Genomic DNA, 22174 nt, shown 5'->3' with positions numbered 1-22174 from the left:
TAGTCGTGAGCGGAATCACCGTGCGCACTCCGCGCATGCTTTCCATCGTAAATCTGCTGAAGTCGACTTCGGAGAGCGCTATAGTCAGGTTGCGCTCAAAACCTTTAAGATATCATGAACGCGATATTTCTGTTAACTGGAAATACTGCGACCACGCCAAGCTTGCACCTCAAGTCTACGAAGTGAAAGAGCTCGCCAGCTAAGACGTTTTAAAAGAAAGTCCGTTAGTCAATAGACGTTCCAAATAAGCATATTCAGCAGTTGCGTACTTTCCGTATAGCAACTCTGGAGTATACACATGTGGGAAGAATCAGTTTGCACACACACGCGCAATTCCAAGAACTCGTATTTCCGGTCTTTGCGCGCTTCGGTCGGGTTTAGCGACATAATATCGCTAAACTGCCGCCGCTTCCCGGATAGTAGAGCCATTGTGACCATAATGTTAATATTGAACATCACGTATATCCAACGTCATCTCTATTAGTTGACCGGCTTCTCGATGAATAAGTCCTTACTTCACTGGCAAGCACCGCGCCCTTTCAAGTTGTGGTCAGCCGTGCCTCCATCCCAAGAGCCTCTGCTTTCTCTATTAGGTTTCTTGATACTCCTAATTTCTCTCACATACAGGAGACAGGCCATAAATACGGATGCTGAATATTTGCGGCCGGAAAACAGCAGTAGATACCACTCAGCAGATAGCTGCAAAGCGAATTCTTGCTTTGATAATACGCGCCTACCACGGAGAGGCAAGCCAATAAGGAGTACTGCGTACTTAAAGATAACGGTTTTCGTTCACAGCGTTTCAGCTGCACGTGTTTTCCGAAAAAAAATCGAAAGTTGAAACTCTATATTATTTTGTTGCTTGGCTAGAAGCATTACAGCCTGCACTGAAAAATAAAAGGAGATCATTAGGAACAGCTGGACAGCGAAGGAAGCATGTGCCATATTGCCAGTGTCAAAGTGCATTACGTGTAAGTGCAGTTCCTGAAGAGAAAGGCAGTGACATAACTGGCTTCTTATTTACAATTGCAGTATTTGATTCATTTTAATTAATCACTTAAACTGCTGATTCATTTTAATGAAACTGCCGCCGCGGTGGCTCAGTGGTTATGGTGCTCGGCTGCTGACCCAAAAGACGCGGGTTCGATCCCGGCCGCGGCGGCAGAATTTCTTTGGAGGAGAAATTCTAGAAGCCCGTGTATTGTGCGATGTCAGTGCACGTTAAAGGACCCCAGGTGGTCGAAATTTCCGGAGCCCTTCACTACGGCGTCCCTCATAGCCTGAGTCGCTTCGGGACGTTAAACCCCATAAAACCAAACCAAAAACCAATCATTTTAATAAGATTTTAATGAATTCTGATTGGAAAACCTTAACATTCAGCATGAAATTTACACTTGCGGCATAAGAGTCCCAGATATTTATTCTGACAGTCACCAATACTATAACGTCCAGGTTCCTCGACCTCGGGCACCGCGTGGTCGGCGTGGAGTTCGTCGAAGAATGCGTACACGAGTATTTCGCCGAGAATAACTTTGAAGCTGAGGAAACCACGTGCCCCGTTGCCGGCTGCAAGGTTCTTCAGGTGAGCGTTGGGAATGAGGCTGTGCCTACCCTAAGATGTACGCGGCGCCGAGCTCGTCGAGGTCCTTGGCTTGTTCTGGGCCTTTCTCGCTGCCCCAACCGGACGTGTTCTTAAGTCATGAACAGTAAATGACGAATACCGATATTCGATATTCGTGCTAGTGATGGCCATGAAGTCAAAATTTGGAGGCTTACAAAAAGCAGGAAATAATGCGAAGAGTAACCCAGCTATGGAAAGGAAAAGAGTGCGGTTAACGTCAAAAGAACACTGGAGAGAAACTGCATGGAATTGCCTGTATGGGCAGACTACAGCGTCCTAATGACAAAGGCGCTATTTTCCCTGAAAATGGCTGTTTTATGAGCTAGAAAAGCACCCAAAAAAATCGCAGGGTGGACGGTTACAAGTACGTAATGCGAATGTTTGAACGCTAGCTGTGTTCGGAGTTAAGTGAGGAGCTGGCGTTAGAAAGTTTGCGTTCATAAGGCGGTTGCAAATGGCACAGGACATATCTGATGGAACGGGAATGTCCTTTACCTTGCATCGAACTTTAACTGTGATGATAATTGCGGCACAGTAAAAATTCACGGAGCACTTTCTCTCCTTCAAGCTGCTGCTCGAGATAAGTTGTTGTAGTAGTAGTAGTAGCAGTAGAAGCATTCAGTAGTAGCAGAAGTAGTAGTAGTAGTAGTAATAGTAGTAGTAGTAGTAGTAGTAGTAGTAGTAGTAGTAGTAGTTGTAGTAGTAGTAGTAGTAGTGATAGTAGTAGAGTAGTAGTATGCTTTATATATCCATATAGTTTCTACGTGTTCTCCAGGGTGGTGCCCCTAGTCCGAGATCTCACAGGTGGTCGCCACAGCCCCGGCCCGGTCCGCTAGCCGTTGCGGACAGCGGCCGTGACGTAGTTCAGCCGCTCAACCCCGAAGATAGGGATGGGATTCGTACATCTAGTTGTACACTTCTCACCAAAACTCTTCAGGCCAAAGTGCTTGCTTTTAGACCTGCAATGAAGCGCTCGAAGGAACGCGCCCAGCTACAAACTTATGTAAGGCGAGAAGAACCGTTGCGCTAGTCTTTCAAGGCCCTTTGATCTTTAAAGGTGCCGTGAGTGCTCCACTATGCTGCTCAAAGGCAGACCGCGAGACCCGATTACTTTTGACCAAGACTGTGCATTGCCAGACGACGTCGAAAAGTGTATGTTGATCAGCACAATGCTGACATTGTGTAGGTTCAAAGTATGAATAAGTGTGAAAAGGTGGAGTGGGAAATATTGGCGTGAAGTTTTCGCCAGCGTTGCCTCTCAGCGCGGAAGCTCAGGTTGCGGCGGAGGGTAATATTGCTTATAGCGTGTGTGAGTTCTGATAAGTGTGCTGGGTAGAAAATGCGGCCCGTTGGGCCATGGCAGAGTCGTCATCCGCTACTAGTGTGGTTCTCGTACTAGTGTACGGGCAAGCTCGTTTCCAGGTAAGTAGTGAATGCTCTGGTAGTCAAATCAGTTGAAACTGTCCTGTCGAGGAAGAAAAACATTGTGTAAAAGAAAAGCTATTTTCCACAGGCAGTCTGAATTCGTGATGATATGTATTCAGTTAGTGGAAGCTGTGGACGAAGCAATTATTGTTCTGGAGATTTCATCGCGAGGGGATCCGACATGAACGCAATGTGATCTGAAAGCTGCCGCTTGACGGAGCGAAAGTGCTGCATGAATTTTTACGGTGTCGCAATTATCATCGTAGTTAAAGTTCGATGCAAGGTAAAGGACATTGCCGTTCTATCAGATAAGTCCTGTGCCATTTGCAACCACCTTATGCACGCATATTTTCTAGCGCTAGCTCCTTACTTCGCCTCGCCGGCTTGGTTCTCTTCCATTGATATCTGTCGTTTTGCCAACAGATCCCAGTCTATGCATTACATGATACGCAGACGTGAATTTACTCGCCCTGATCTGACAAAAAAAAACACTACGTTGTTTTTGTTAGGACAACTCTGGAATCAAGCTGTTATTAGTACATATAGACCCTATGGATCTTTCTGGTCGCGCTGGTGTTTGCCCGGCCAAAAAAAAAAGCATTTGTTACTGGCGAAGTTTTTTTTAAAGGTGAAATTTTTTTCTCGCTTTGAAGAGAAGTTTATTGGGCCTATAATTCATATAAAGGGACCACGTCCCTCACAAAGACAAAAACAACAAGGCAGCGACTAGTGTCGCTCGGTACAAACAACCTATGAAACGAGTACACGACGGCAACTGCTGTCGCCGTTCACACAAAATCATTCACAGCACAGAATGTTCAAAGGGTCCATAATGTCCAGGCATCGCGGGGGAAGCACGCTCACTAAATACGATGAACGCGCGCCGACACCGCGCACCACACGCTCAATACGGCAGGAGCCGCACCGTGACGCGGCCCCCGCTGGCGGCGATGAAGCGGGTGCTCCACCGCCGCAGGAACTCGTCTCCTGGGAGGGTCACACGGTCTAAACACGCCTGTTCAAACAGGCGCGCCCGAACCCTCTGCAGCATGGGGAACATGGTGCGTTGAGGCCGGCCCTGCAAGGAAGCGACGCCTCTCTGGCGCCACAAAATAAAGGCCCCAACGCACAGCAAGAGCCGCACAAATGCGTCGCGCGGCCTGGTGCGCGAGTCGAGGCTAGCAAAAAACATGCGCGACATCAGCCGCCAAAAAGTGTGCGCTACGACGCACTCAAAAAGCGCGTGTTCGAGGGTCTCGGTCGCACCGCACTGGGGACACCGAGAAGAAGGAGCGATGCCATACGCGGCGATGCGGACCCCCGTTGGGAGGACACTCCAGCCTCGCAGCCAGCCGAAGTCGCGGACGTCTGGTGGTATCGAGTGCGACGTCAAGTCTCGCCACCGTTCCCGCCAGCTCCGCTCTAGCTGTTCAGGCGTAGCCTCCTGGATGGCAAGGAGCTCGCAAATGCGGGAGGCCTGCGTCTGAGAGACGTCGACCTCGGGCAGGGTGGCGGTGAGAGACTCGGCCGTCCGACAGACATACCGGAAGAACCCCGGCTGCTGTTCGGCTGAAGGACCTCCGAGTTCACCAAAAATGAGGCGCCGCGAAGTCCCGAGAAGGTAGGCGAGAAGCCCTTTCCCCGGGTAGTCGATTCCAACTGGTGACGTCAAGACCGAGAAGGACTCCGTGATCACTGTTAGGGAGTGAATGAAGGTGTGACCTAGCCTCAGGGACACGCGCGGTAGTAAACTTTTTGACGCACCACGTTCGCCTCCGAAGACGGCGGACGCTCGCGTCCGATAACTGTCCATTTCGATTTGAGAGCGCTCGATCTTTTAACGCTGCAGCGTTAGAGCGGACGTTCGGAGGGAAAGCCGTAAGCGTTGTCACACTAATTCAGGATTGGTCGATAAGGTTGTCACACCTTGACGTGACGTTGTGACGTCACACCTTGAGTTCTGGAAAGCTCCAGTTAAATTCTGACTATAGCTTGTTGACGACTACTTCGTCGTCATTATTAGCCGACCAGGTAAGGCCGTCGACAGTGCAATAATGACGTGAAGGCAAGGCGGTAAAGCAACAAGCTAACCAACCGACGTGTGTGAATGTTAAACATAATCTGGCTCTAATGAAGAAATTTGTATTTACGCTAATTGTTTCTTTTTTTAATTCACAGACCCCGGATCATCGGCTGAAGATTTTTGTATGCAGTATTTTCGACTTCAAGAGGTAAGTCATTCCATCGCGATGGACAGTCTATGAGACAAAAAACTCAGAGGGCGATTACACCCTTGGTAATGCGGCTGTTCAGCGCTGTTCGGGGTTTGCGCATTTGCGTTTGCTTTTTGCGCTGCGGCTTGCTTTGTGAATGCATGGTTCGTGGTCCTAGGTTTTTTTTTCATATTTCCGCTCCCTTGCATCTAGCTTCCGCGCCGCGCAAGTAGTCGTTCCGCTCTGCCACTGCTGACAGCTATAGGGGTGTGCGAATATTAGAAATTTTCGAGTAGTGAGTCAAATGTGCTCCTATGTTCGAAATTATTCGAAACTAAACGAATATGCTCTCGAGTTCTCGAACAAATTTCGAATAATTCAAGCGAAATTTGAGTAGGACACGCCGTTGTTTTCTTCGACGACTGTTTCATAAGCAGGCTCCACTCCGACAGCGCTCATCATGCGTTCGCGATCGGTAAGCGCGGGACGGAGGGCACAGCTCCGCGACGCGATCCATTCGGGTGGCAGCGTTCTTAGTGATGCTCGTATACGATCCCTAAGGTTAGCGTACTCGGCAGTCCTCAAGCAGGTTTAACAAACCCTGTCTTGATGCTAGATTTTGAAAGTCATGGCTCATTCGTAGCTCTCCCCCTCTCATCTACTGAGATGTGCGCTAGGTTATTCGTTGTCATCAGTAGCGAATGGTAATTTCTCTGAACGTATGACATGAAGTTCATGTATATAGTTAACATACGCACTTACTAGTGCGCACACCCAGGTGAAAATATAGCTATATGGCACTCTACAGTAGCGCATCTAGCGCTTCGTTGTATCGCACGATTATTCGTTTTGTAAGAACATTGCCGTATGTAGCGAATATTTTGTAAAAATATTAGCTTCGTATGCAAATACGTTTTTAGCTACATTAGACGCATTCGATTCGTCTTTGAAAAACCACTATTGCATATATACCCCTACACTTAGCGCCACTCGCCTACCACGCTGTCACTCAGGGACCGTCTTCCACGTCAGCTGCGTCGTTGTTTGCTCCGGCGGCCCTATCAGCGCCGATGCGCTGCTCTCCACTCCTACGCCTATCCCCACTGGCTACGTGCCCCTTGCTATTGCTCCTTCCTTTCCTGAATTTCTGATGCGATAGCGTTACAGATGTCGTCACAGCAAAATTCCACTGATGTGCGAGACGAAATTCGCTGATTGGTCGAGAGAAGTCACGTGACCTAGTGACGGCATCGTAACCTGCCTGATGGGCTATCCTGAGAGGTTGATAGAGGTCACGTGACCTAGTGATGTCATCATAGCCTGTCCAGCGACTTTTGAGCAACCTAGCTTCTAGGCAGCAACCTAGATAGAGAACCCAAATCAAAAGTCTGAAAAAAAAAATTACATGCAAATTTAGGCACCGTGAAAGCAAAGCGCATACCTGCTACTGCAGCTAGCAGTCGGTTGATGGTTGCTATGGCGGTTGATGGACAAACAGTTGCAAATAAATTGACTCAGACGCACAGAGAAGTTGCAACAGAAGCTGCGACAAATGTGAAATCGCACTGCACTCTTAAGGCTACTTAAGCACCCCATAGTGTTCTTTTGCACCCTAGTTTTAGCCCCTGCTACCCCTTTAGCTGCCTGCGCGTTCTTCAGTTCCTGCGGTTCACACGCCCTGCCCCAGCCCTTGTGCTTCTGCTCGGTGTAAGCGGAAGGGTGGTGGCGGCAGTCAACGCTCGATGCGAGTGCTGGAGAACCTGCCTATAACAGCTAGCACTATAAAACTTCAAAGCACAGTTACCACCTGTAACGCGAATTTCACCAACAGCAAAGCGAGCAGCTGCACCCAAATGGAGTTCTCCCCAAATTGCTTTGTGGAGTGGGGCAATTCGTTGCTCCTTCGGCTTTCCCAGTGAGTTTCGCTTGCCTCTGACGCCTCCTTGCTTCCGCTTCGGTGCAACACTCTGCTGTGTCTCCGCCGTTGTGCTTCTGCTTCGGCGTTACGCGCTGCTGGGTCTTCGCATCTATGTCGTTTCGCTTTTACGTTTGCCGCACCTACCCCCATTGTCAAAAGTAACCGAGCAACAGGTTTTTGATTCTGAACCATATAACGTGCCTTTACGGCACCCCTAAAGACGGAAAGGTGTCAGAACTTGAGCACAATGGCTCACCTCACTCTATACAGATTCATAGCTTAAGGGCTGCCATAAGTGCTTCGCTACGCGGCTAAAAAACAAACCACCTGTGCCCGGTTACTTTTGACAAAGGGGATACATTTGGGTCTTGTCTGCACATTTTCTTCCGGCCTCGGAAGCACGACGAGCTGGTTCTTCGCGGACTCTGCGTTTCCGTTCACCACATTGTGCCCGCTGCAAAGTGTGGGCTTCAACAGGGCCCGATATCTTGATGACGTCTGAAGAAAGCACTGAGCTGATTAGCACAGCGCTTTATCACTTCTAGCCCGTCACATCATCACACCGAACAACGCGCTTGGCAGTAGTGAAGAGAAAGGCGTGCGTTTGGACACGCCTGGCGCCGACCAATGAGCAGGGCACTACCTCTTCCCCTCCTCTTCCCCATGCGCGTCTTAATTCTCTTGCGCTTTTCTCTTCTTTGCGCACGAAAGACGTCAACTACGTCGTTACATCAGGAAGCAGGGCACTAACAGCTGCCGCTGAAAAAGACACCCTCTCCACGCATTTTTGCATTCACATCTGCTTCGTTTCCCTCTCGCCATAAAGAGCCCAAAAATACGTCGCAGGCATTGTTGGCTGATAACCCTTTTTTTATATATATAGAGAATGCGCCGGACCGATGGATATCGTGTGGGATAGATCTGGATTCACTGCTATCCCGGAGGAAGAGAGACCACGGTAGGTTGCTTCGTCTTATCCTTTCTGGTTCCTCTACGTTTTCTTGGTGTTGTGTGCTATGCAATCAGGCCTGCAGTTCCGTAGCGCCTACTGTACAACGCTACTGTTCCTTAGCGCCAACTACTGTATTGGCGGTTAGTGAGCTAAGATGCTTGCAGCACACATCCAAAGGCGGCATGAATATGTCTTAACATTCGAAAAGTGTTTACAAACTATGGACGACGCTTAAATACCCTTAAGAGTACAATGCAACAGCATTAAGCATGCGGAACATTGAAATATTCCTGTGCAAAACTCGTTTTGTGCCTCCGGTCTTGAATAACGAGCCCAGAATTAATCATATCTGTCCCGTCAGCAGCAGTACTATATACGATACAACTAAAGCCCGTATTGAAGCTCCGCCTATATCTTGGCAGCCATACATCGTCCCTGCGCTCCAAGGACACAGTCCATCGTTTAAGCTTTTCCTGTGTCCTGAACAAAAAGCTCATCACAAGATGACAGTATTAAGCTAAAAAATTATTGTGACTTAGCAGACAGAAACCTTAAAATGCTGCTGTTTCATTTACTGCTGTAATTGGTTAGCGGATTAACACTGTACCCCGCGGTCATGCTGTTGCTGCTAACTGCTGTTTCTTTGAACTTGTATCCAAACCGATATTCACTCTTTGTTGGGTCTCTAGGTACGCCACTGTCCTGAAGTCTCTGCTGGCGCCCGACTTTTCGTACGGCATGTGGACTGTTGTGTATGATGCTCCATCGTACAAAAGTGTGTATCGTCCGGGGTCATTTCTTGTGCCCTTGCACTTCACTCTTCTCTATTCTCCCGCCGCAGTGGCTTTAGGGGCTTTAGCATTAGGCTGCTGCGCCCAAGGACACGGTTCGAATCCAGGCCACAGCTATAGGGGCCGCTCTCTGGTGGAGGCAAAATGCAAGAATGGCGGTTTGCTTTGCGATGTCGGTGCACGTTAGAGAACTGCAACTAGGTGGTCGGAATTAACCCTGAGACCTCCGCTACGTCGTCTCACGTGCCCAATATGACGCTTTGGGACGTTAAACTCCACATAACACAACATAACGTAACATCTGATTTACTCAAAACCGAGCCTAACTGACGAAAGAAGCGGCGCTATCTTCCGGGCGATGTAGGAAACTACCTAGAGACACCACGGCCAGAGAGTAGCTGCAGCGGCGTCTGCTCCAGTCCGTCCGTGGCGACCATAGAGCTACAGGCGACATTCAGGGCCAATTCTTCACCTGGATTTGGCCAGAGCCGGGTTTGGCTTTCCGTCTCAAGGGTTACTGCATTAACAAAAGGGCAGCTTTTTGGAGCCTGCCTGGCATAACTGTGCTCATTCGTATATTTTGTCTGGCATCTAAAAATGCAGTACTCAACACTCCATATTTAAGGCACGGCAAACAAGGCACCTGCTCACTATAGCAAGGTTTATAGAGGTTTAACGTCTCAAAGCAACTCAGGCTATATGAGGGACACCGTAGTGGAGGGCTCCGGAAATTTCGGCTACCTGGGGTTCTTTAACGTGCACTGACATCTCACAGAGTGCGAAGCTCTAGAACTTCGCCTCCGTCAAAATTTGACTGCCATGGCTAGAATTCAAAACCAGGGCGTTTCGGGTCAGCAGCCGAGCTCCATAACCACTGAGCCACCACGGCGGCTATTCATTAGCAAACAGTAGCGCTACTTCGGAAAGATCCCTGATTTCTATATATTTTTGTTCATTCTCAGAGATCAGAAATGAGGACAGAACTGGCAGCGTGCCTGTCTTGGACATATATGGTGCCGGCAAGGTGCCTTAGATTACGGCAAATAATACAAAACACTTAAGAAAACTAAGAAATTCCAGAGGCCTGTGTGCTGTGCGATGTCAGTGCACGTTAAAGATCCCCAGGTGGTCGAAATTTCCGGAGCCCTCCACTACGGCGTCTCTCATAGCCTTAGTCGCTTTGGGACGTTAAACCCCATAAAATAAACCAACCACTTAAGAAAACTTGTGTACTCTGCACTCAGTGTCATCGTGCGCTCTGTTCGCAGTGCGAGTAGGTTTCTGTAGAACTGACATAGGCTGTTTTAAAAATTTATACCAAAGGGAGTTACCTCGGATACGTTTTCTGTTTGAAATTCGAGATAAGCACCGCATTTGACAATTTTTTGTCGTTTGAAAATTTTCACAAAGCCTTCACAAATTGAAGCAGTCATAACATGCACAGTTTAAGAGCGTACGTTGTTGGGCTAGTCGGTCAATCATGTTGAATACAAGGAGGGGGGGGGGGGGGGGGGGGGTACTGCGCACAAAAAGACAAGGACAAGAAGATAACACAACAAGCGCAGTTGTGTTATCTTCTTGTCCTTGTCTTTTTGTGCGCAGTACCCCCCCCCCTCCCCTTGTATAACATGCACAATAGGTAAAAGCCTGTACAAATGCAGTGGTAGGTATTTTCCCTCAACGCTTTTTTTTTGTTTTGTAGTTCAGAAATAATGCGACACATGATACAGATTAATGACGCGCTCCTTTCTGCGTACTATTTATTGGCAGCGTGGCACCTGACAATAATTGGGGACTTTGTGTCTTCTTTTTTTATTATTGTGCAGGTTCCCCTCGGAGCGCTGGTGACGAAGCACTGCGGGCACATTTTGGTGAGTGCGCGGACACACGTGCTGCGTTTAGTTCTAACTTCGCATTTAGAGGAAGTGGCCGTATCTTCACATCACTGCAGTCAACCGAGAGCCATCATCCGGGCACTGAATTCCAGTCATCCGGGCTCTGAAACGAGAACATCCGGGCACCGTACGAGACAACGAGATTTAACGAGACTCTCTAAGCCCTCCTACGCGACCGGCATGCAAGCGCCGGTTGGTCTCCAAAGGAGTCACAAAAAATAACTGCTGCCAGTGCCTTCTCAATGTTTATCAAGATATCAGTCGCTGTGCGTTTGATAATGCACGGAATTATAATTTCCGATTTCTAATAACGCGTGCAAAAAGCACATAAATGTTACGATACACTTCGTTGTCATACGTGATCTCTTAGGGGCTTCGCGCATCGAAGCAAAGCCGCGCAGTGCCTGCTGCTGCCAGTGCCTTCTCAATGTTTATCAAGATATCAGTCGCTGTGCGTTTGATAATGCACGGAATTATAATTTCCGATTTCTAATAACGCGTGCAAAAAGCACATAAATGTTACGATACACTTCGTTGTCATACGTGATCTCTTAGGGGCTTCGCGCATCGAAGCAAAGCCGCGCAGGCGCACAGGGGCCCGGGTGAGAAGCGCTGCGTTCAAAGGGCAAGGCATCGCGCCGAACGGGTGGTGGCGTTCCTCCCTTCCACAAGTGTGGACGCCCTGGGTGTGTTAGTGGTATCTGAATGTGTAGATGTGTAGGAGGGGAGGGTTGCCCGGTGTGCAGTCTCCTGTAGAAGTAGTATGTGGGGCGTGGGTGTAATGGTGGGAAGGAGAAGTTGCAGAGGCGCGCGCTTTGCCCGGAAGCCGCGGCAGTTCCAAGTTAAAATGGGTAGATAATTAGTGTTCCCCCCCGCCATATTGGATGGTAGGGGGATTGAGGATGGAAGTAAGACGGGTGACACTTGTCCACCGCAGCCTCACCTACAAAACTCATCACATCACGTCTGAGACGCCCTGCGTGATCACTGAACTTATACATCACACACATTCACTTCCTTCCATATTTATAGCAAACATATACCACCCCCCGTCCCAGCCGATGGCCTCGCTAGAATCACTTCTGCGAGACCTACATCATCTAGCAGGGAAACATCCCCTACTCATCGGCGGGGACTTCAACAGTCAGCATACTGACTGGGGATACACAACCACGACACATCGAGGTCGCAGGCTCTGGCTGCTCCTGCAGAACCTCCAACTCACTGTGCACAACACGTTTCAGACGCCTACGAGGATCGGCAACAGTGTCAGCATGGACACCAGTCCGGACCTGACGCTGAGCCGCTGTATCCGCGGCGTTACCTGGAACATAACACAACATACACTGGGCAGTGATCATTACATTATACAAATCACTGTCCCGTACAAAGCACCCCGTCACGCAAATACAACACACAAACTCATTAACTGGGATGCCTTTCGCGCTGTACGCACCGCCCTCCCAGACACTCACATCGCAGACATCGACGAATGGGTGCAGTCACTCAAGCATGACGTTCACCACAACACGCGAGACATTGAAACTACAACCGAAACACCTACCCTTGACACACGCCTAGCCCACCTCTGGGAGGCTTATCACAGCATCCTAGAACGCTGGAAAGGCAACAAACACAACAGAACGCTTAAGAAGCGGCTGGCCGCGCTGCAGACACAAATCCAACAGCACTCTGAGGAGCTCTGCCGATCCAACTGGGGACAGATATGTGACGGCATCGCCGGAAACCTGTCCAGCAAACGCGCATGGCAACTCCTCCGACACCTCATTGACCCCACGCGCACCAAATCAGCAACACATCACCACGTGACACGCCTCACACATGAACACATTGACGATCCCGACACCCTTCTAGACACACTTCGAACCATGTACACATCTCCAGGCGGCCCCATACCTCTACCGCACTACACAGGACAAGCAAATCCAACACTCGACACCGAAATCACGGAGACGGAAGTCAGAGCGGCCCTACTGACTCTCCGCGCCAACTCCGCACCTGGTGCAGACCAAATCACAAACTCCATGCTCCGTAATCTGGATGACCAATCGATTACCCACATTACGAAATACTTCAACCAGTGCTGGAGGGAGGGTAACCTCCCGCAGTCCTGGCGCCACGCGAAGGTAATATTCATACCTAAACCCAACAAACCACTTACACTTCAAAACCTTCGCCCTATTCCGCTAACCTCATGCCTTGGGAAGCTCCTAGAGCATGTTGTGTTAGCGAGACTCACAAGTCACATGGCGGACAACAATCTTTACCCGCATAGCATGGTAGGGTTTCGCCCCCATCTATCCGCACAGGACGCTATGCTGCAACTCTCACACGACATTTTCGACCCGCTTCTTCCGGGTCACACCAAGGCAGTCTTAGCTTTGGATCTCTCCAAAGCTTTTGATCGCATTGAACATCAGGCGATCATGACTGCTCTATCCCCCTTGAATGTGGGTGTTCGCACGTATGCCTACATTCAAGCATTCCTCACTGACCGCACAGCTGAGATACACTTCGGCCCTCTGTCTTCCCCCTCCTACGCTCTTCAGAGTATCGGCACCCCTCAAGGGTCCGTCCTTTCTCCCTTTCTCTTTAACATTAGCCTCATCCCCCTCGCCCGAAAATTGGCCACTATTCCCCACCTGAAGCACACTCTTTATGCCGACGATATCGCCCTGTGGACCACTCACGGCAGTGACGGAGACATAGAGAACACCTTACAGGAAGCAGCCACCCTCACCCAAAATTACGCACAGACCATCGGACTGTCTTGCTCCCCAGAGAAGTCCGAACTCTTCCTCATCCGGCCTAAGAACCATCGCTGACCCCGCTCCCCCATTGCCATTGAACTGAATGGTGACCCGGTACCTCAGGTTGGAACCCTCCGTGTATTGGGCCTGCACATCCAGAACGATGGCAAAAACACCACCACCCTCAAGAAACTCAAGCAGGTTGTAGGCGCGATATCGCACCTCATCCGCAGGGTTTCGGGACGTCATAGAGGCATGAAGGAGCGCGACCTATGTCGCCTCATTCAAGCATTTGTCCTCAGCCGTGTGCTGTACACTACCCCATACTTACACCTATCCAAACATGACATAAACGCTTTGTATGCTTTGATTCGCAAGGCATTCAAAGGTAGCACTTCACCTTCCCCTCAACACACCCACAGACAGATTACTAGGCCTGGGCCTCCACAATACGATCGGGGAACTGGTGGAGGCCCACCGACAGGCCCAATACATCAGGCTCACACAAACCTCCACAGGTCGGTATATCCTGGACACCCTCGGAATCAAAATACCGGCCAACGACCCAACCCTCCTCGCCATCCCACGATCCCTTCACCGAGAGCTCCTCATCAGGCCGCTCCCGAGGAATATGCACCCTTCCCACAATGAGCAGAGCCGCAGAGCCCGTGCGAAGGCACTTCATCGAGCGTACGGCCCCCAGCCGGACGCCGTGTGGGTGGACGCTGCCTGCACGGGTGATGAAGCGACAGCAGCTGTGGTGGACTCCTCTTTATCCGCCCTCCTCACACTACCTCTCCCTCCAGACACGTCCCCAGAGGCTGCAGAGGAAGCCGCCATTGCTCTTGCTATAACCCGCACGGAAGCCCGGTACATTTTAAGCGATTCTAAAACTGCGATTCTAAATTTTGCTCGAGGCCGAGTCCATGTCCCTGCTTTTGGCATACTGGACTCGCCCGATGCCCCCCCGCCCCGCCAAGTGGAGCTGATATGGGTGCCTGCGCACTCCGGGAATCCCGGAAACGAGGCCGCCAACCTTTTAGCCCGAGGTTCTTTAAACCGGGCTAAGGTGGCCTCTGATCGGGGATTCACGAAGGAGCGCATGCACTCATTCAGTGAGCTGACCCAGGCGCACAGAGCCTTACGCCAGCTCTACCCCCCGCCCCACCCCTCCCTAGATAACAAACACGCAACACTCTGGCGCAGACTACAGACACACACACACTCCCTTCACCCCTTACCCTAGCCCATTATCATCCCTCCTTCCCCACTCCGGCATGCACTCTATGCCCAGAACCCTTCGCTTCTTCCCTCCACATCCTTTCCCTCTGCCCGGCGGACCCTCCCCCGCGGGACCTAGAGAACCTCAAGACCTGGGAGGACTGGGAGACCCTGCTGCGCTTGGAGGACCCGGCCGTGCAGACCATCGCCACCGGCCGTGCTGCCAGTGTTATGGACCTTCGGAACATAAACACTTGAGTGCAGTGGGGTCGTGCGGGGACCCTGGGGCGTGCCCCGAATTCCTCTGTAAATAAAGCTTTCTCTCTCTCTCTCTCTCTCCCTTCCATTACGGTGCGGTTCGGGTGTCCACCGAGATGGCAGAGAATTACTGCGCCATTTCCTTTCCTCAAAAAACCTTGCGTTCAAATGGCAAGGCATCGCGCTGAGCGGGTGGTGGCGTTCCTCCCTTCCTGTACGTAAAGCCCCTCAATGAAACAAAAGTAGCGAAAAGCTTTGACCTTTCCGACACTCCTCCTCTCCTGGCGCGCCGCCGGAGAACCGAGCCTCTCATTGGCCGAGGCGCCGTAGTCACGTGTTAGCGCGCGCTTTTTGGCTCCGCAGCAGACGCCGGCGCCATTGCTGGGGCTGGGAGTCGCGCTTCATTTTCTTTCTGTGCAACAGTTTTGGCGGGAAGCGTTTTTTTTTTCATCTTTGACGGCGTCTACGCGTTGCGGCGATGCCGAGCTTCTTTTGCGCGTATAGATGCAACAACCGAGGTGGTAGTGGCAAAAGATTTTTTGTAATTCCTTCCAGAAAAAGCAACCCGGCTCGCCGAAAGGTTTGGCAGCACAGGATAGGCCGGGCAAACTTCGATAATGTTGTGGATCCGCGTCTTTGTGAGATAAGTGGTCGTTTTTCAGTTGTCAGTCGTGTTTTTTCGGATGATTTGGTGTGAAGCGCCAGCGGCTGCAGTCTTTCTTCGCACTAAATGCCGTTTGGCATGATTTTAAATAGACTCGTTCGCTAGCGGGTGCGAAAGCCGTGCTGAAGTGCAGGTTTAATGTTGCTCGCATTGCGCAGCGTGTCAGCTTGGTTTCAGTCGGGCTCGTTCGCATGTTGTTTGAGCCCCGCCGTTTACGTTGCTCGCTATGCAGGTCCAGGCTTGATGTTGCGCGCATTGCTTGCCGTATTTGTGTTGCTGCAGCTGGACTCCTGGGCTCTCGAACTCGATACTAAAGGGGCGGTACTCGCTGTTTGAGCCTACTCTGATCATGCTGCTCGCGGTGCAGGTCTAGCTTTCATGTTGAACGCATCGCTAGACGTATTTGTTTTGTTACAGTTGCACTCCTTCGCTCACGAACTCGACACCAAAGGTGTGGTACTTGCTGTTGAGTGAGTGAGTAGAAACTTTATTGATTTATAAGATTTAGCCTGCGGTGGAGGTCTTCTTCAAGTCTTCTCTTCAAGTCTTGAGGTTGCCTCCTTAGCCTTGGGTGGTCCCCTAGTCCAGGGCTCCACTGAGTCTGGCCACCTCGCTTGCGTGTGCTATGAGTGCCCTTTGGGCTTCTAGCTCGCAGCTGGTGAGCCGGCTCTCCCATTGCTCCGCACTTGGTGTGTCGTGTTTGTGGAACGATATGTTTCTGTCGCATTCCCATGTTATGTGGTATAGTGTTGGCCTCGCTTCGCACCAAGGGCATGTGGCGCGGTATTGCGTCGGGAACATCTTGCTTAGTATATATAAGTTGGGGAAGGAGCCTGTCTGTAGCTTCCGCCATTTTGCGGCTTCTTCCTTGCTTAGCTCTTTGTGTGGTGGGGGGTATTTGTATCTTAGCCCCCTGTATAAACTTAGTGTTTCCGAGTACCCAGCCCCTAGGCTAGTCCAGAGCTCCTCCGGGGCTTGTGACCCCCCAGCTCGGATAGTAAGCCCTCGAGCTAGTTCGTCCGCCCTTTCGTTGCCCCAGACCCCCGCGTGGCCTGGTATCCAAATTATGTTATGTTTCTCTCTCCTCCCCGAGGGTGTCCCCTCGCTGAGGATCCTGAGTGTCGTTTTGCCTACCCTTCCTTTTGTGTAGTTTCGACACGCTTCTTGTGATTCTGTTAAAATATTCAAGGGTCTCCCCTTTCTATCCCCCTCCCTCATTGCTAGGGCTATCGCTATCTCCTCCGCCTCTGCTACATTTGATGCCCTGGCCGTGAGGCTCGTTATGTGTTCTCCCTGGTGGTTGACGACTACCGCCACCATTTTATGTCCTCGTTCACCATAGTACGGGGAAGCGTCGGTGTATACCGTGCTGTCCCTGTGCCCTATTGTTTTTTCATAGTATTCTGCTCTGGCTCTCCTCCTGCTGGCATGGAGGTTTGGGTCCATGTTGCGGGGGATGGGTTGTACGCTTATGTTTCTTCTTAGTGCGTCTGGTATGTTTGCCCTGTTGTTGTGATGGTTCTCCGTCTCCCGACCCAACCTAGTCAGAAGTGCTCGTCCGGTTCTTGTGTCGCTGAGTCTTTGAAGTTGTGCCTTTATTTGGCATTCACTCAGCTCTTCAAAAGTGTTGTTTAGCCCTAGTTGCATTAGCTTCTCGTTGGACGTGTTCCTTAGTAAATGTAAGGCTATCTTGTACGCTTTGCGAAGGATAGCTTCTGCTTGCTCTCTTTCAGCTTTGATGGTTACGTGGTATGGTACTGAGTATGTTATTCGACTGACTATCAGGCTGTTCACCAGTCTGATTGTGTCTTCTTCCTTCATGCCATGCCTTTTGCTGGCTACTCTATTTATCATTCGGCCTACTTGCTCCGCCGCTTTGCGTAGCAGGCTGAGTGTGTGGCTGCATTTCCTGCTACCTTGCAGCCACATACCGAGTATTCTTATCATTCTTTGTTCCGGTATGTTCTGCCCTTCTAGTTTCACCTCGAGGTTAGCCTCTGTAGGGTGCCTTCCTACTCTGAGAAGTTCGGACTTTTCGGTGGAACACCTTAGTCCCCTCTTCTTCATGTATCCTTCAATGCAGGTGGCTGCCGCTTGTAGACTTTCTTCTTTGCTTCCTAGCGAGCCTTCGCTGGTCCATATGGTGATGTCATCCGCATAAATTGTGTGTCTGATTCCTTGTATCTGGCTGAGCTCTTTGGCTAGGATGATCATTGATATGTTGAAGAGCACTGGTGATATCACTGAGCCCTGTGGAGTTCCCCTGCATGGTGTTTGAAAGACCTCGCTTCGTAGGTCTCCCAAACCCACCGTTGCAGTTCTGTTTGTGAGGAAGCTTCTCACGTAGTCGTGTGTTTTCTTTCCGCAGTTGGTGGCGTTGATGCCTTCCATGATTGCTGCGTGGGATACGTTGTCGAAGGCCCCTTTGATGTCCACGGCCATGACTACGTTTTCCCCTTTGCTTGGCATTGTTTCTAGTACTTCTTCTTTGAGCTGAAGTAGCACGTCTTGGGTCGATAGATGTTCCCTGAAGCCGAACATGGTGTTGGGGTACCATCCTCCGTCTTCTAGGTGTCTTTGTATTCTTTTAGTGATGATTCTTTCGAAAAGCTTGCCCAGACACGATGTTAGCGAGATAGGTCTGAGATTTTCTATCTGCAGTTTTTTGCCTGGTTTGGGTATCATAACGACTTCCGCGTGTTTCCACTCTTTCGGAACCGTTCCCTCTTCCCAGAGTTTGTTTAAGTATTTTGTGAGCTGTTCTACCGCTTCATCGCTGAGATTTCTTATCAACGAGTTCTGGATCTTGTCCGCCCCCGCTGCCGTGTTCTTTGTCGTTGCCCTTATGGCTTGAATAACTTCTTCTCTTGTTATCGGTTTGTCCATGTCCTGGTTTTCTTTCCCTTGGTATTCTCCTTGGTAGGCTTTCACCTGTTCTTTTCCGTAGCATTTCTCTTTTACTGCTTGGATTAGCTGCTCCTCCGTCCCTTCGTATTGGTGGATCAGTCTTTGTATCGATTTGTTACTTTCTGCTTTGTTATTCGATGGGTCCATGAGCTTCCTTAGTATTTGCCACGTTCTGGCCGTGCCTAGGGTGCCATTCAGTGTTGTGCTGAATTGTTGCCATCCCTGTCTAGCCAGTTGTGTTGCGTATTCTTCCGCTCGCTGGGTGATTTCTGCTATCTTCTTTTTTAGTTTCCTGTTAAGCTTCTGTTTCTTCCAGCGTTTGGTCAGGCTTTTCCTTGCCTCCCATAGGCCGAGGAGTCGTTTGTCTACCTCTGGTGCCTGTTCTGTGCGGTTAACTTCTTTGGTATATGTATCTCTTATTTGTTTAAGTTGTTGGCTCCATTCTAAAGACGTGATGTCGCCTTTGATGCTTTTGCAGTGGGTGCGGAAAGCGTCCCAGTCTGTCAGTCCTGCCTTGCCTATTTTCCTTCTGATGCTTTCGGCTTCAATAGCCACTCTGATTATAAAGTGGTCGCTGCCTAGGTTCTCCTGTGTGTTTTCCCACTCTGCTTGTTTAGCTCCTCTGACAAAGGTTAGGTCGGGACACGTGTCTACGCTTACGCTGTTGCCTTGCCTTGTGGGTTGGCTCTCATCCGTAAGTAGCTCGCAGCCTGTGTTTTCTGCTGCTGTACATATGCTCCGCCCTTTTATGTCCTCTTTTTTGCTGCCCCATTGCGGGCTTTTCGCGTTGAAGTCTCCTGCTATAACTAGGGTGTTCTGCCCTGCAAGTTTCTTTGCCTCCGCGAAAAGCGTGATGAAGTCTCCCCTGTTTTTAGGTGGGCTATATATGTTTATAACAAAGGTGCTTTTTGCTTTCCTTTTCCTTTTGGGAATTATTTCAGTTATCACGTGTTCTAGCTGTGTGTCTGCTATTTCGCCATGATTTATTGCTGTTATTTTGTCGGTAATGAGTGTTGCTGTTTTCCCTTTTTCCTGGCATGAGTAGCCTCTTAGGGTTGGGGTACAGTTTGTTTCTTGTAATAAGATTAGGTCTGGTGGGGTTCCCCTAGTGCTAATGAATTGCTGCAGGAGCCCCTGCTTGCGCCTGTAGCCCCTGCAGTTCCATTGCCAAATCTCTAGTTGTTGTCCTCCTGCCATGTTGCTGTGTTGCAGCTACTATTGTTCCCTTGGGTTTCTGTACCGAACCTCCGCTCATTAAAGAGGCGGTCTCTGGCGTCGTTTAGTGTTCTCTGTGTTGTTTGATTTTTAACGTAATTACGAAAGCTCTGGTCTTGCAAAGCTATCTTCTGGCTTAGTTGTTGCATTTGTTTCTGCATTTGTTGTTGCATTTGCAGCATGAGTGTTTTTAGGTCTTCCCCTGCCGTGTTTGTCTCCCCCAAGCTTCTGCTGCTCATGCTGCTTGCGATTCAGGTCTAGCTTTCATGTTGCGCGCATTGCTGAACGTATTTTTCAAGCAGGGTTCTAAACCGAAATCGGGCGTTACTGTGCCTAGGCACATTAACGCACCTTTCGCTTGAATACTCGATATCTGCCTAGATAATACTTGAGAATGCAAGCAAGAACCTCTGTAAACATAGTTTCAGACATTTTGGGTTGAGGCCATCGTCGCTGCCTCGAATTCCTGCGAAAATCACTCTGCGTGGAGCTATGTAACGTAGATAGGTGGCGTCAAATGAATCACTAACGCAGGGGCGCGCGCAATGATCCAGACCATTTCCAAAGTTCCACATTGGAAAAGCTCCTCATGGCTTTTAATGCGGAGTGGTGACGTATTAACACTTGTGTATTCTTTTTTTCAGTTATGAAAGGTCACGCTCTATATTTTTTTTCGTGCCTTATATCTCCCACGCCACAATCTCAATGCGGCCGAGTCGGAGGCAGAAAATGCAACAAAAATCATGCGGGCGCGCGGTCCGCTGCGCGCCAAAGCGCGAGCGACGAGAAAGTCACTCGTCGAGCGATGGTAGTCACTCTAGTGCCGCGAACTCGCTCGCGCGCGCCACTTCCAACGTGTGCTCCGCAGTCAAAGCGATCGAAGAACAAGAAGTTTCTATAAAGCAATCCAACGTTGGTCTGGGCAGTTATTACAGTAACTGATTTTTCAATCTCTCATTTCATGATGTCATTTTGACCGAAGCCAAGTCACAAAACGCAACACAAAATACATTTTGGCGCGCGGTCTGCCGGGCGCCAAAAGGCGACGGTTGGGAGCGTCTGCTAGCTGCTCCCGGCCTAGGTGCCGCCACCGTCGGCGCCCGCGAGAAGCCGAGGCCGAGAGAAGGAGCGCCGGCATAGGAGGAGGAGGGAGGAGATGTCGCTACTTTTAGTTTAGGTATTTAGGGGCTTTACCTGTACGGTGCAGGTGTCCACCGAGATGACATTAGGCCCGTAAACATTTCATGCTTACTCTACTCTCGGTTACGGGAGAGGCAGAGATTTTTTAGATTAAAAACGTTTACTGCAGTACACCCCGAGCAGAAAGACTACATGTATACTTCTCTTGGCACAAAGTCAGCGCCATTTTCTGTCCGACTTGTTGAAAATACGGCGCGCTTCCCGACGCTTCGTCTTGCTGCCGACTCCATAGAATGTTGACGTCCTCATGTATGGTATGCGTAAGTATACTAAATGCTAACACTGAGAAAGTCAGCTCCAGACGCGTAATGAGTTAATTGCCATATATCCAGAAGGTCATTCTCTACAGTTATAGATCCCTGGCAATCCTCATACCACTCATGGCGCAGTGGTTATGCGATGCGCCACTGACCAGCGACGGCAGATGCTCCCAGTGGTGGGCCTTGTGCGACCCAGGTTGCTCTTCCCGAGTGACAAATCATTATCTGCGATCTGCCATGGTGGGCAGGCTTCTCATAATCCGGTGGGGAGGTTGTGATGACGCCGCAAGGTCACGCGACCTAGGTGGCCCATCTGCCTCCTAGGTTGCCTCTCTGGGCACCACCAGCTAGAATCGTGCTAGCAACTTTTATGCGAAGCATATTAACGTAGGTTTCGGGCCTTCGCGCGACGCCCGGCGGTGGCCACCATTGACCTTCAAGTGACCTTCAAGTAGGTCACGTGACATGACGTCACGTGGTGACGTCACACCGGCTGCAGATGGGGCCTCATATCGCGCCGTCTGTCGCCTCCCGGCGGTGGCCGCCATTGACCTTGAAGTGAGATCACATGATGTGACGTCACGTGATGACGTCACACCGGCTGCAGATGGGGCCTCATATTGCGCCGTCGGACGTCGCCCGGCGGAGGCCTCCACGCTTTGGTTCGCGCCGTCGAGCGCGACGCGGCGGCGGTGCCACCATCGCTGCATCACGTGATATGTGACGTCACGCCAGGGATGAGGCGGCGCGCTCAGTCTCTGTGCCCGCAACCGCGCCAGCGTCTTTGCGCCGGGCGTGTATGCGGACAAGATGCCTCCAAACGCTAAGGACATGCTTCGCATCCACTGGGCTTAACCTTGATA

The 22174-nt window shown here is 50.3% G+C and overlaps 1 protein-coding gene across 1 annotated transcript in view; it reads left to right on the top strand.

Moving 5' to 3' along the window:
- LOC149370657 (putative thiopurine S-methyltransferase) overlaps positions 1–22174 on the top strand; it is a 31269-nt gene that overhangs the window by 6653 nt on the left and 2442 nt on the right. Inside the window, exons 3-7 of the mRNA XM_089578302.1 lie at positions 1453–1582; positions 5225–5277; positions 8061–8135; positions 8819–8904; positions 10747–10791. Coding sequence (XP_089434428.1) covers positions 1453–1582; positions 5225–5277; positions 8061–8135; positions 8819–8904; positions 10747–10791 — 389 coding nt within the window. The remainder of the gene's footprint in view (positions 1–1452; positions 1583–5224; positions 5278–8060; positions 8136–8818; positions 8905–10746; positions 10792–22174) is intronic.

This window comes from Amblyomma mixtum, chromosome 1 (assembly GCF_055824585.1).
Source record: "Amblyomma mixtum isolate Tamu chromosome 1, ASM5582458v1, whole genome shotgun sequence".
Classification (NCBI taxonomy): domain Eukaryota; kingdom Metazoa; phylum Arthropoda; class Arachnida; order Ixodida; family Ixodidae; genus Amblyomma; species Amblyomma mixtum.
This window is presented reverse-complemented; position numbering and strand designations above follow the sequence as displayed.